The sequence below is a fragment of the Pteronotus mesoamericanus genome, unplaced genomic scaffold (assembly GCF_021234165.1).
Source record: "Pteronotus mesoamericanus isolate MK-2021 breed Mesoamerican mustached bat unplaced genomic scaffold, CSHL_Meso_final contig_50, whole genome shotgun sequence".
Lineage (NCBI taxonomy): Eukaryota > Metazoa > Chordata > Mammalia > Chiroptera > Mormoopidae > Pteronotus > Pteronotus mesoamericanus.
This window is the reverse complement of record NW_026555186.1, coordinates 43,999,405-44,015,400: the sequence shown is the minus strand read 5'-3', so window position 1 is coordinate 44,015,400 and position 15,996 is coordinate 43,999,405. Positions and strand designations below refer to the sequence as shown.

The 15,996-nt window shown below is 36.1% G+C and overlaps 1 protein-coding gene across 1 annotated transcript in view; it reads left to right on the top strand.

Moving 5' to 3' along the window:
* The window catches only part of ELL2 (elongation factor for RNA polymerase II 2), a 77,188-nt gene that overhangs the window by 13,305 nt on the left and 47,887 nt on the right, over positions 1-15,996 (top strand). The window contains exon 2 of the mRNA XM_054578618.1: positions 3,704-3,751. Within this exon, the coding sequence (XP_054434593.1) occupies positions 3,704-3,751 (48 nt within the window). The remainder of the gene's footprint in view (positions 1-3,703; positions 3,752-15,996) is intronic.

Genomic DNA, 15,996 nt, shown 5'->3' with positions numbered 1-15,996 from the left:
TTTGATGAAGCCACTACAGGCTGTGTAACATGCATGCTGAGAGGGCTGTGTAAGAGAGCTGCTGCTAGCTATTTGAGAGATGAGCAACAGTTGGAAGGAACTGAAGGATGGGAGGAAGGCCTTTATTTAGATGGTTGGCAATAGGGGCTTGAAATAGGCAAAGGTTTTCAAAGTAGAGACTAAGAACTTGGTTTGAGGAAGCTTGGGGCTGACTGGCCTGAGAAGATGATTGGGAGCCCTGGAGCCACCTTCGCTTCATTTTTCTTCAGTGCCTGGTATTCAAGCTCTTAGCACATTTTATCGTTCTTCCCTCCGTTTGCTCCAGAGGAAGTCATACTAATTCAGGCCCTTATCACCAAAGGGTTTCTAAGTAAATCGTCCCCTGGAGCTGATTTCATTCTTCCCCCTAGCCCCAGTCCCTCCAGCTCCATCTTTCTTACACGTAGCTAAAGAGCTACTTTCCCTGGAGTACTTCTTTCAGCGACTCGTTTTCTTATTCCAAAAATTAGAAGAGCCTCCAACTGTTTATCACGTCAAAGACCCTGCCTGAGAAGGTAATGGAGATTAGAATAGTAGTATTTCACTGGGTGCTAAGCCTTTTGAAATCCCAGAAGTCTGAAATTTAGATTACTGTCCTATTTATTCTGTAGTGGATAGAAGCTAAAGCTGAAGACAAATTTTGAGCCAAAGGAAAGATTAGACAGGGATTTCCAGGTCCATTTCTGATCCTTTGTGTAGTGTTTCAAGTATGAAAGAACTCTACACACACAGACACTTGCCCTCTTGCCCACATAGTACCCATCCCTGTCTCCTTTCTGTTTTTGTTCAGGTAGGGCACTTTCTTTCCCTGGAGTTTGTCTTTTGTAAATTGCTACCCAAGATCCACCTTTTCCACAAGACCTTTGGTTTTTCTAGTATCGCTTTTAACCCATACTCTTCTCTCTTTTTTGAGAGTTCTTACTACACCTCCCAGTAGTATTAAAACTTATCCTAGTACTTAATCATTCTCTAATGGTCCCCAACTGAAATGTGAACTCTCTGACATGAAGGAATAGACCCCACACTCTTGAATCTCCCATGGCAGATGTGTGTGGAGCACAAGGTGGGAGAAAGGTAGAAGAAAAGCAGCATGCCAAAATAGGAGGACTGAGTCCTCAGTTCTGATCCTGGCTGAGTTAGTAGTGGGACACACGCCTGTGGCTGCGGGGGTAGAGGGGGCGTGCGGGTGGGTATTAACTATATTACCTGTGGATTCAGAATTCTGTGACTCTAGTGGCCTGCAGTTGACTCATAGAATATAGTGGGTGTTGGGGGAGAGAAGATTATCAATTAAATGTAAGGTGGTAAGCCTGGAGAACAAAAAGATAGAAGTACCCTTGACAAAAATGTAGGAAAGAGCTGCCAGTTTCGGGGGTGAGGTGGGGTGGTTTAATGTTTGCCAGTTTCCCTGTCATTGAGAATTTCTAATGCATAACGTGTTAGGCAGTGACTTGTAAGTAGCAGGTTGTGGACAGATGCAAGTTGATAAGTAGAAAAGAGATGCAGAGTCATCACCAAACAGACAAGGTGAGCCTCCAGGTGGGAGTGGATCTACAACAGAGAGAGGCAGGAGAAGGGTATTAGCTTTTGAAGTGAAAGGCTTGATCTAAGACTAGGCGGGCTGGTGTCTGTAAGTGTAAGGGAAGCAGCGATATCCGGTGGACAAATGAGCAGTTTAAAACTAGAGAAAAGTTAGCATTTGTTTGACTAGGAAGAATAGATGAACTTAGAGAATTTCAGATTCCAGTGGTGAGCTGAAGACAGCTTCTGATTTGCAAGTAGTAAGGGAGGAAAGTATAACGAGCCTGAGAGATGTTCACTGCAGTTTGAAGGGAGAACCAGGAAGAAAGGAACATGGAATATAGTGAAAACTGGAGCTTTGGACCTGTGTTACCCGAATTGTAGGGCCACCTTACTTTTACAAGAGGAGAGGCTCCCCTGGGCTTCTGCAGGCACGTTGCCATTACTTTAGGAAGTTTAGCTATGGGAGATAGATTTGGGTAGGGTTTTCTCTATGTAAGGAAATCCTAGCATTAATATATATTTTATATTTTCATAGAAGACCATAGAATGGGAATGAATCACTACTGGAAAGTATTTTAAAATTCCAATTATTACTTTTTTTATCTTCCCTTTTTTAAAAATCTACTTCTTGCACAATAAGAAATGAACTTGTTACGAACAGTACTTTAAGCCTGCCGATAAGTCTAAAGTTAAATGATCATTTTAGGGTGGGAAAACAATGATAATAGTATTATAATGTTTTTAAACTATTATAACTATTAAAACTATTATAATTTTTTTCAAGATGATTATCTATATAAATAACAATAGAACGGATAATGCTACCATGTGATTTTATATTCAGATGATCTGTCTTTTAAGAACTCCTTCTTTTTCTTTAGTTTATTTTAATCCTGATTAATAAACTTTTAAATTTGCAGAGAAGTTTTGGAAAGTAACTGAAAGTAGTAGGTAATGTGCAGCAGCGCTGAAGGGGACCACACAGGTGCCTGCTTCTGTATTTTTATTAGGGATTCAGATGAGACCAGAAACACTCTGTTTTTTTGTGCACTAGTTTTGGATATAAGGGTGTGAGGAATAGTTTACAGGCTGATGTGTTATTATTAAATGTTACCCAAATCTGATTTTCCTGTGAATTTCTGTTCACAATTTGGAAAACCATTCCCATAGAAAAACAAACTGGTGACTTCAGATATAGGAAATCATGCCTGAGACTATGGTTGATATTTATTATTACAGCTTTTAAAAAAATATTAAGGCAATAAGAGCTCATAATAAAACAAAATATTGTTCTAGAAATTATAGTATTCTCTTAACAAGAATCTTGTGAGAAAATTTGTAACCTGTTTGACCCTTAACAAAAAACTAATCTCTGGTAAAAAGTGAGAAAGTGGAAACCAAAGTTCAGTCTCAAATACTTTCATTTTATATTTCTAGTATCCTGTTAGGGTTTTGCAAAATTCCTCCAATAATCTCTCCCCTCTCCCCACCTTTTTATTCCCTCCGTCATAATCTTATTGAATACATAGCAATTTGAAATTAGGTACTCAAGGAGATTATATTAACCCCAAGGGTTTTTTTGGGGGGAGGGGTGTTTTTGGTTTTGTTTTTTCCTTTCACTATGATAAAATTCAGGTACAGAATTACTTTGTATTATCTTATTTTTAAATTTTTTATTAAATTTCTTGGGGGTGACATTAATTAATAGGATCATGTAGGGTTCGAGTGTACAGTTCTATGATACAAGATTTGTGTATTACACTATATGCCCTCCAGCCAAAGTCAGACCATCTTCTGTCTTTTAAAAGCAAATGAAGAAACTAAGTAAGTATTTTTTCAATGTAAAATTGAATTTGTATACTAATCACATTTTTGCCAAGTTGTAGCAGTCATTTTCAAACACCGTATTAGCTAGCTACCCTGCCGAAAGATACCTTTGTTTGTATAATTCAGAGAAATGTCAACAGTGCAATACTGTTCATCACATCTTAATGTAATGACATGTAAACCTAAGTATATCGTCAAAAGGTATTTTTATAGTATAGCACTGATTAAATGCACACATTTAAAGTTTAAACATTTAGTTCTGTGTCACAGTAATCAAGTTTGACCTGTTTGCTTCTTGTGTTTCTTTTAACAGAATTTAATCCGTTTTCGACCTTCAATTCAGTTCCAAGGGCTCCAAGGGGTGAGTACTCATTGATTTAACAAGGAAATTTATTATTCTCACACACTATTATATATTTAATTCTTAAAACTTGTCTTCACCTGTGCCTTTTAATGTCACTCATATTTTGTGAACTTTCTGACTAAATATAAATTTCTGATACCTTTACGAACTTTGAATTATCTTCTTTTCTTGATTTATTTAAAAAATAATACAGATAAGCTTATTGACAGTAATTTGTGCCAAATCATGGGTAATTGCATTTTTAACCATTTTATTGAAGTGTAACATGCAGCAACATATTATAAGAATGTTTTGTTTACCACAATTAAGTCATAAGGGATTATTGATGTAAGGCAAGTTCTGATTTTGTGATTGTTCTTTTTAGTTACAACTATTCTATATAATTTGTTTGATTGTACATACCAGAAAATGGAATGTATAAGTAGAAATTGATTTTTACCAATTCACAGAATAAACAAAGAGTTCTATTTTATTTTTGCATTTAAAAACATAATAAACTCCTAATCAAATGCACCTATAAATTTTGTGTTTATAACACATGAAAAACTTCACTGTGGTGTCAGTATTATTTAATTAGTATTATTAATATTTAATATTAAATAGACTTAGTCATTATTTCACCTAAATTAATAATGCATTTCTGAATTTGTCTATATATACTGGCTGTAGTATGGAGAATTGGAATACGTGTCAGTAAATTGTTGAGCTATAGAGAAAGAGCAAGTGGTGGGGGATTATATTTCTGCTTACTATAAGTCTACATACTTGTGACTTTTTATCATGTCACAAAATGCAAAAATTCAATATAAATAAATACAATGTTTCTAAAATGTGTAAGTTGAAAATATTTCAAGAGTCAAAAGATTAATTGTATCATTCAGCACCAGCTAGGAGTACTTTTAAATGTGTGCAATGCTAAATTGAAGATGTTTGTGTGTGGATGTCAGAGCTTTTCTACACAATAGCTTTAGAAGGAAGGCCTTTTTTTCCCCTCCACCACTTACTGAGTGAGTGTTCCTGAAGGAGATCCTAATTGAAACAAGGTTTACCTGAGTTTTGTTTTACAGCTTTTTAGGTACTTTTTAGCGCATGCTGATTCTACTTTGGAGGTGTTAGTTTTGGTTGTTTCCTTAAGGCTTCTTGAGTTTTCTGGAAAATTTTAGTGGCATTAGTAATATCTGAAGGAATGCTTGAGAGGCAGGCCTGAGTCCATGAGCCCTGGAGGGCTCCAAGGATTCAGTAAAGGGTTATGTCGACATAAGAAACGTCCAAACCTGTAAGAATTTTTATGAGTTTATTTGAGCCAAACAGATTGAGAAAATGCTCTGGAGAATGGCAGTTTTAACACTTATTTATTCATTAGAATCAAAGGGGAAGACATAAGGGGGTTATATGAAATCCATTGGTAGTAGGTAAGGGAGGCGGGAGAAGGCAAAGAGGGGAAATCTCTTCGACTAGGTAAAAAATAAAATGAACCGACATTTCTTTAACATAGGTGAGTATGGGACAGTTACCAGTTAACAATGAACAGGATAACAATAACAATGGGAGGCTTGGTGGTCTTCTACTCTGGTGGGAGATTGTGCCCTGAGGGGTCTGGAATATGGTAATTATCAGTAGATGCAAAAAGACAATAGACAGGCTCAATTAAGGTAAAGATCGACCTTTGTCAAGAAAGACACTGGCATAAGACAGGACTGCCTGCCAGGACTCACTTTTAGCTAGAAAGTTTTTATTTCACTCCATCCTGTGTGGTGACTTTAGGTCTCAGAGTTTGTAAGGCCCACCATGCAGGCCTCCTCTGTGCTTATCAGGTTTAGTGTGTGGCCCTTTTCTCATGCCCAGTTATCAGGGAGAAGAGGGCAAGAACCTAGGAGGGAAGAGTAAGGATTGGACTGCGTTCCCCTCACTAGCAGCTGTCACTCTGGGGTCCGCTTCGTGCCTTAACTCTCTCTCCCCATTGGGACGTGGAGGCCAGCACGATGCAAGTGAAGGACATTTTCTTAGGGGCCACCAGGTTAAATTGTAATGAGGAACCAACATATACAGGCTTCCAAACTCTTGATTCCTGCAGACACAAGCAGCTTTTATTAGTCTTAAGGAATATGAGCCCTGGCTGATGTGGCTCAGTGGACTGAGTGCCCACCTGCAAACCAGAGGGTTGCTGGTTCAATTCCCAGTCACAGGGCACATGCCTGGTTGTGGGCCAGGTTCCCAGCTGTGGGCGTGCAAAGAGGCAACCATACATTGATGTTTCTCTCCCTCTCTTTCTCCCTCCCTTCTCTTCTCTCTAAAAATAAAGAAATAAAATCTTTAAAAAAAAAAAAGGAATATGGTTTTCTCTGGCATACCAGTTGCCCCAGGCACCATTTCAAAGCAGGCAGTTTATATTTGAAACCTTGGACACCCGTTTCTGAATTCTCGTACCTACTTCCCCCAAACTTTCTGTCTCATGTTGTCCCAGCTTCCCCAGTTTACCGTTGCAAGTTTCATTCTCCCTTCTTGCTCCATCCTCTTCTGAGTATAGTTCACTGATAAAAGTAACTTGGATATAAATGGCGTACAGGTTTAAATCTTAATGGGTATTTGAACTTTAACAGATAAGCCTTTTAACCCAAATGAATGGTTATTGAATTGGTAGAGTAGAAGGTGGAGAGGCGTGTGGGGAGGAAGCTGCAGCTTGACAACTGTGGGGTATATGGCCCTACCTCGTTTATTCTGGGTTGTCTCATTGACCCCTCCACCCCTACCACTGTCCCCTTTTTATTATTCTAACTGGGAACAAAATATATGGACTCAGCATTGTTTCAGAGCCTGCAGCTGCATTCCATCCACCCCTCCCCCTCTCCCTTTGCCTAGCTTTCACCGGCCCTTTGGGACTTAGTAAAAACAAAGAGTCATTACAGGGGAAAGAGTGGGTTGGCACAACCCACTGGGAATACACAGTGCCACAAATGTAAGGGTCTTCTGTACAGCGCTCCTCTGTTTTTCTAGATAGGCATGATAATTTAACATTGCCTGTGCTGACTGCTTTAGAAACTCTTAAGTATACTTACAGTTTTCCTATGTGGAAATGTTTAAGACTTTAAAATGAAAGGTTTAAAATCTGAAATTTAGATTTCCCACAAAATACACTTCTTCTTAATGAGAAATTTTAGTCGTCTTTTACTAGTGTTTCAGAAACTTCGAAAGTATTCCTAGAAAGGATTTAGCAAATCTGATAAATTTACAGTTTTTACATCAAATGTGATTGAAAATACACAACTGTCATGATAATGTTGTATGTAGGCATATTTGAAGCATAACTGAAGTATTGTTAAAATATCATTTTATAAGTGAACATTTAGTGTTAAATATATATCCCATTTCGCTGACGCTGAGCACTGCATGGTTGTGCTGTTCCTTGTTACTTATTATAGAATTTTTTCCCCCTCAGTAATGTCTTTAGAAGGTCAGAATTTGGGTCTTGGCAGGTTAACTTTTAAGCATATTTACTTTTGTGCCTGAACATGTTCTCTTAGGTTGAAATTTTCTTCTAAATAAATACAGACTGTAAAATTAAACAAAGTATAGCAATATGCTGTTAAAGAGTAAAAATTCTGAGAATCATTGGTTACCTGGATTTTTATCATTGCAGTTAGGCAGGAGTTTTTACAGCATAAAAAATGTAAATTGTGTCTTTCACAGTTCCTCTTCCCCTTTCTTTTAGAGGAAGAGGGTGCTCAGGAAATTGAAATATCATTGAAGGCATTTTATGGATTCAGAAAGAGGAGGAAGTCTCTTTAGGAGCAGCTGATTGTGATTCCTAAACTTGTGAATATCAGGAGCTAAATAAATCAGCCATAAATGCCTTATTGATTTCTCTGAAGAGTATGGATCAACTAATTATCCATACCTATAATGGTCATTGACTAAAGATTTGGCTAGGATTATACATTTCTAAAGAACATTTTAAGTGAACAGAAGAGGTATCTGGTAAGATTCATACAGGCTACAGTATGGAGGTGTTCAAGTTACAACATTCAGAAGTGTGTGTTGGTATAATGCACCCGGTTTCCAAAAGGTGTATCTTTATTGTCAGGTAAACTTTATACAGATCAGAATAATTGGCTCTTATATTTTAACTGAAATATACTGAAAATGTGGCAGGTGAAAAATTTCCCAAAGACTGTGTCCCAAGGCAGTTTAAAATCTAAACCCTATATTTTTATCTTTGTTGAAAGTTTATTGTCTAAAGACACAGATGATAGAGGCAGAGTTGTAACTACCCTCTAGGTCTCCATACCGCTAGGACCAAGGGCTCCCCTCTATTGCTGCACAGCTTTAGAAGGAGAGGTGCTGGACACAAGTTAACTCGCTATTTTAGAGTAATGGCTGTTGTAAGTGATGCAGAATAACATAATTATTTTTCATAATAAATTATAACCAATGGATGTGCTAATAGTTTTATTTTTCTGCTCATTCCTTATTTATTGCACATTATTTTAGCGCCTTACCAGTACTGTGTACTTTGCTAAGTGTTTAGTGTGCAAATATACTGGAATGGGTGAGACATGGGCCTGACCCTCAGTGCACTTAGTCTGACAAACAAACATATGCACACTAATACTCAGAAAGGAAGTAATAACGTGGAGTTAATCCAGAACCCTCAACTGGGAACTTCTATAGAAATAGGGGACTGTCAGCAACAATGCTTATGTGTATATTTCTTATTGATGAGAATCAGCATTTTAAACAAAGACTTCAGTGGATGCAAAATATTATATCCTAGCAGTAGGTATGTAAAATTCCAAAAGGCCTATTAAAATCCATTTACACACACACACACACACACACACACACACACACACACAGGTAGATCTGTGGTGTGTTTATAATTCAGATAAAATCTGAAATGGCAAAGTTTTTTACAGAAAATAAGGACCACATCTGCAGAATGGATTTGCCTGTAGCCTCAGGGACTCCAGTGTAGGGTTGATTGCTCCAGGGCAATAAGAAATAGTGTTAACTTTGTCACAGTAAATGGAATTCCAGACCCCAGTATTAACTCGCTATTTGTTGTGAGAATGTTGTTCCAAAATTCTTTCTAATTTAATTGTTTACTTCAGACTCAGCAATCCCAGAGGCTTTATAAAACAGTAGTTTTGCATACATAATTTAAAAATTATTCTTAAGAAAAGGACTGAAAATAGAAAATAATTTCTATAAGTACCATATAGTGTTCCTATAAAATACTGAGCCACAAACACTTTTCCCAAGACTAAACAAGGAACAGCCAACCAAACAAGTTTTAAATGTATGTCTTTCTAAAAGGTGCAGTGACCTAAAGATTTAATCTGCATTTAACTACTAACTTTAAGAACTCGAATAGTGCTATAAAACTCTTGCAGTAGAGTCATTAGCTCTAAAGAACAGAGGTTGGATTTTTCTTCTCTTTCTTTTTTTTAACTTCCAGACTTAGCAAAGTTTCTTGAATTTTCTTAATTGTTTATTTTCCTTTGGCGGGCTAGGGAGAAGATTGGGTCTAAAAGACTAAATTATACAGTATTTGAAATTAGTAGGCAATTTCAGCCCACTGCAAATGCTTCCTGCAGACCACCCTTCTCTAACCTACTTGATACCTGGGAAGCAAAGATAACTTTCCGCTGGAAACAGCAGCAGGGATAAAAATAAACCCCCAGCACTGCCATTCCTTCTTAGATAATATGCCTGCACTCTGACTGCTTTCCCTGCTGCTTTTGGTTTGGCTAGTCCACTGGTTTTGCCAACAGTTGTGTTTAGTCAGTCTGCTCAAAGGTTGCTGACTAACAGCTACCTTCATACACCCTGCTCTGAATGTAATTAATACTAGAAGGATGTTTAAATTATATCCTTTTGTAATGGTAGTTCTGTTTTAATTTTTTAAATACATATTCCAATGGCTGCCATGTGTAAATAACATTTTAATATTTACATTGAATTATAACTCTTTAACCACGTTAATTTACTAAGGTATTAATATAATAGTAAATTGCCAAATTTGAAATAGCTACTTTGATATATATCAAAGATTATTTTATATGTATTATAATTTTATGTATAATATATAACATGTATAATTATACATGCATAAGTAAAATCTCCTGTTTGTCCAGGGGAATGAACTGACATTCTAGAAACTCATATTATCTCAAACAATTATTGAATCATAGCTTGAAGCTATTGTAAATTGACCAACTTCTCTATTTTGTGTTGCCACACTCCTTTGCCTTCCTTATCTTTCTGGATAAGAACTAGCAGCAGGGTTTCTCAATAAGGAAAGCAGGGAGCTAAATTCACCATCCGTGTTTATCTTCACACCTGGTCCCAGTACCACGGCAGGCACCATTGATATAAAGGGGGCCCAGTGCACCCCTTCCTTGGAAGAATGCAGAATGGTGGAGGGTGGGAGGGAGACTGTGTGTTTGTGGTACCTACAGAAACTATTTCAAAGTACGTGTTGACCGCAGCCTCACACAGGCTCCAGCGTGGGCTACAGCAGATCCAGCTTCCCAAAACATGATCAGGAACAGGAGTTGAAGGTGAAGCCATCCTGCTCTACCCTTCATCAAACTGTGGTCACTTTGGAAAGGAGCAACTGGTACAATTATTGAAATCTGCAGCTGCCACAAATACCATAAATTGCATTGTTAGCAGTGAGTTAAGCTTAGCATCTTCATTCACTAAACATTTATGAATACTCACTGTATACCAGGCACCACGGTAGACAGTGTATAGACAGAGGTAAATAGGACCTTGAAATACCAGCTCTTGTTTCTTACTGACACCATCTACTTGTCAATAAAATCTGCTACTGATGGCTTTGATTTTTTGTTTCCCACATAAAACTGAAACTTGTGAAGAGGAGTCATAGACATTGTCACTTTAGTAGCACTAATTTAAGCTTGGAAAATAATAATCTTTTTATCATTCTAAACACCTGTATTTCTTACAGCTAAACCTCTCCTAAATTTGAACAATGAGCATTATTTAAATATCTTTTGACCTGTTACTATGTGTAAGGCCCTATCCTAGGCACACAAGATGGGTTTATAAGAGCTTTCTTTAAAAAAAAAAGTTTAAAGCAGGAAAAAGAATTTAACAGAATATGTCCAAGCCCAAGATCTTATTTCAAACAATATTTAACATACATGCTATATATTGCTGATTTCAAGGTATGTTTTATTTTTAACATTGAATGCCTTTGGAATTGGAATACATCTTATTTTAATGGCATCTTAGTATTGTGTCATAGTTTTTCAGCATTGTATATTATGCAGTGGTACATAAAATCATGAATAGTTTTACAATTGCTGTCATCTTAGATTCAGTCAAATACAGCAATTCAGTGGAAGTAGAGAGCTTCAATGTTCTGCAATAAGATTTTATCTAAATAGAATCTCTTCAAAAGTTTTATTTCCTGACCACCCTCCCTCACCTCCTTGACTAGCATGCTTCTTAGCCTGATATGTTAAGTAATCTGGAGAATTTATAGGGAAGGTTTGTTTTTATAACCATTCTTGAATTGTGATTTAAACTGTAAGGTGCAAGAATATGGAATTAAAATGTTCTCAAATTAGTTTTTAAGCTAAAAACCTAAACTTATAAAAGTAACTTGTTTTGAACACAAATTTAGAAGAAAAAATTCACCAACTTAAAAACTTGAAAAGTCCAGTCTTGCTTTCAGGCTAATGAATGTGCCTTTATCAAGCTAAAAATTTTTAAATCTCTCTAATTAGTCTTATAATACTGTATTCAGCATAAATGCACAATTATTTGTCTTATTATTTTGTATATAGATTCCAATTATCTTTCAATAATTACAGTTAAAATTTATTAAATATTATATGCTATGAACCCTAGACTAAGCACTTTAAATATATTATTTTTATTTAATCCTCACAGGAATGCTATAAAACAAATATCCCCATTTTGCTGATTTGTAAACTATGCCCCTCGAGTTAAATTCCTTGTAGCTCACACAACTAATGAGTGAAGGAGCCTGCACTCAAATCTGGGCACCTGATTCCAGAGCCTGCTCTCATCATTATACTGACCCACCTGCCTATAGTAAAGGTTCAGTGAGCATTTCATTCATTCTTACACTCATATAAGCATTTGTTGAGCACCTCCTAGACTAGCACGGGGAAGAGGGAAGGTCTTAGAGAAGAGGTAATGTTTGCACTGAAGTTTGAAGGATTACCAGGAGTTAGCAGATCAAAGAAGGGAGAAAATGCTTTTCGGGTTAATAGTTCAGCATGAGCAAAGTGGTAAACAGGTGCAGCAAATGTTCGTTCCCACCTTCTTAAGGAATTTGAATTACACCGTAGAGATCAGTGCTCCTCATCTGTAAAATCTCCTTGAGGGTCTATGATGAGGTCTGGAAATCTGGACTTCAAAAATTTTCCCCTAGGTTTTCTTATGATAGCTAGGTTCACCATTATAAAGAATATGGTGAGAAAATCATACGTATAAGTATATGTACATCCTCTTCTCAGGAGAAGGTTTATAACTTTCATCATTTTTCTGAAAGGGACCTCTGAATTCCGCAAAAGGAGAAAACTACTTGCAGTAGATGCCTTGAAACACATTAAGAAACTATTCATGATAAGAAAAAACATTTTACATAGTGACCTTTTACACATGCACATTCACATAGCTGAAACAAGAGTTTCACAGCACAAAATTTATCCTTCATCAATGTACTCTAATATTTTCTATTCTATTTTATTTTAAAAGAATCCTGGTCACAGTTTACTAAATTAATGTCATGACCTTCCAATGAGTCAGAAGCTATAGTTTAAAAAACACTGCAGGAGATTATCATTTACTCAAAAAATATTTTTTTAGCCAGGGAGTCATGTGGTTGGATTTGCAATTTAACATGCTTATCCAGTAGCTACCTTGACTTAGTTATTATTTATATGTGGGAAGGAAGGAAAGGGAGGAGTCAGCAATGGCTCCATATATTTGACAACAAGCATTTGATTGGATGATGAGGCTATTATTCAAGATCTATTCAAGATTATTCAAGTAGATGAAAGAACAGATTGAGGCAGGAGACATGGGGTGTGTTTGGTTTGGGAAATGCTGTACAGGTGTTCAGATAATACGCGTGTGCTGCACCTCATTCTATCAAGATAGAGCTGTCCAGAAGGCATGGGGATTTGGAACAAAAGGGTTTCAAAAAGCAACTCCAAAGGACATTTAATAGGATTTAAGCATACTTGGAAGTCCACTAGTGAGAAGAAAAAAGATATTTGCAGATGGAGTTCTGGTATAAAGCTTATTTAAGGTTTTTTCCCTCAACTGTCAAGAATACTGGTTTACTTGTGAACACTTTTGAGTGCTGGTACTTTTATTTACTGATACTTAGGGAATTTGAAGCTCCTTTTGCCAGATTTTGTTCACACTAATTAAGAACAATATCAGGCTAGTAGGGATAAACTCTGGCATATTGATGCCATGGAAAAGTACACAGTCATGAAAGACAGTGGTTCAGAGCTCTGTACGACATGGTAGTGAAAACTCTATGCGGGGGCAGAAGACTACCTTTTTATAAAATTTAATAACAGGCAGAAATCAAACATATATGTTGTGTAGGTATATACACGTGTGATAAAATTATTAAAAAAAATGATAATTGGCAAAAGTTGTTTGGTAGAGAAAGGCAGGCAGAAGGAATAGGAGAGGAACAGATGGGTAGATATATTATTGCTAATGTTCTATTTCTGAAGGTTTACAGTGAGTTCACAGGTGTTCATTTTGCCATCAAGCTTCATAACTATAAAGCTGTATTTGTTTTGTAAAAACAAACATTACATAAATTAAAGTTTGTTCTCATTATTATTAACTTTAACTATAATTTGTCATCTTCATGGATTGAGAAAAACCAGAAAATATTTTAATAAATGCCAAAAAGACATTTGATAAAAATTCAGTTTTAAATCTGTGTTAAAACTTCAGGTAAGTAGGTAATAGAAAGAAGAATCCTTCCTTAATGTGATGAAAAATATCTTTGTCAAACCAATAGCCAATTACCACAGTGATGAGATAATAGAAATACCCTTATTAACGTTAGCAATAAAATACACATGCCTGCTATCATCTCTTTAGTATAACATTGTTCTGAGAATGCTTAGTAATGTCATAGAAAGGAAAGGAAAATAAAAGTCATGGGTAACAGATAAGTGGGAGCAAAGTTGCTAGAATCTGCAGATAATCCAAGTACACCAAGTTAAAAACTATAAAAACTTACAAAATTTTCTTCAGTAAGGTGGTCAGTTCAAAAGTAAACTGTTTAAAAAATCACTGGCAGCCTAATAGTTGAAGGGTAGAGTAAAGGTAAGTTTCTTTTAAAATCAGGGAAGTAGCCCTAGCAGGGTATGGCTGTTGATTGGGCATCATCCAGCAAAATGAAAGGTCACCGGTTGGATTCCCCCCCAGGGCACATGCCTAGGTTGCGTGTTGGGTCCTGAGTCGGTGCACATATGAAAGGCAACCAATCAATGTTTCTCTCTCACATCAATGTTTCTTTCCCTGCGTTTCTCCCTCTTTTCCCCTCTCTCAAAAATCAATAAGCATGTCCTCGGGTGAGGATATTAATAAATAAATCAATAAATCAGAATGTTTGTAAGTTGATGGGAAAGATTTTATTTATATATATAAAATATATAATTTTGTGCCTTTGGACAATATTAATTCTTCCAACCTATGAGCAAAACATATCTTCTTATTTATATCTTCTTCAGTTTCTTTTCTTAATTTACTTTTCCTTAATGTCCTCTTTACTCAAAAGACATAGAGTGGGTAAATGGATTAAAAAACAAGACCCAGATACATGCTGGCTACAAGAGACTTACTCAGATGTAAGAACACACCGAGACTTAAAGTGGATGGATGGATATTCCATACAAGTGAAAATCAAAAAAAAAAAACAACACTCCTATAAAAACTGGAGTATCTATATTAGAAAAATACAGACTTTAAGACAAAGACCGTAGTAAGAGAGAAAGAAGGGCATGATGTTAATGACAGATATGTCAATCCAACATAAAGATTTGTAAACATTTATAAATATTTACCCAACTTAGGAGCACCTAAATATGTAAAGAAAATATTAATATACATAAAGGAGAAATAGACAACAATACAATAATAGTAAGGAGACTTTAATACCCCACTTACATCAATGGATAGATTATCCAGACAGAAAATTAATGAAAAAAATCAGCTTTAAAGGACACATTAGACCAGGTGTACTTAACAGGTATTTATAGAACATTCCATCTCAGAGTAACAGAATACACATTCTTTTCAAGTGCATATGGAACATTTTCCAAAGCAGATCACATATTAGGCCACAAAACAAGTCTTTAATAAATTTAAGAAGATTGAAATCATGCTTAGCATCCTTCCAACGACAGTGGTATGAAACTAGAAATTAATAATATGAAGAAAAATGGAAAATTCACTAATATGTGGAAGTTAAACAATATGCTACTAAACAACCAATTGGTCAAAGAAGAAATCAAAAGAGAAATAAACAATTACCTCGAGATTAAGGAAAATGTAAATACAGTGTACCAAAATTTATAGGATGAAGCAATTCTAAGAGGGAAGTTAATAGCAATAAATGCCTACCTGAAGAAACAGCAAAAAAAAAAAAAAAAAAAAAAGTCCCTAATAAACAGCCTAACTTTACAGCTGAAGGAACTAAAAAACAAAGCCCCAAATTAGTGGGGGAAATAACAAAGCTTAGAGCAGAAATCAATGAAACAGATACTAAAAAGGCGATAGAAAATATCATTGAAACCAAAAGCTGGTGATTTGAAATAATAAATAAAATTGACAAACCATTAGCTAGACTCACCAAGAACAAAAGAGAAGATACAAATTAAACCAGAAATAAAAGACATGTTACAACTGATACACAGAAACGCAAAGGATCATAAGAGACTACTGTGAACAATTGTATGCTAACATATTGGACAAGCTAGGAGAAATGGATAAATTCCTGGAAATATACAACCTACCAAGATTGAATCAATAATCAAAAACCTCCCAATGAATAAAAGTCCACAGACAGGTGGCTTCACTGGTGAATTCTGCCAGACATCCAAAGATGTATTAATACCAGTCCTTCTCATACTCTTCCAAAAAATACAAAACAGGAACCCTTTCAAACTCATTTTATGAGGCCAGCATTACCCTACTAAAACTAG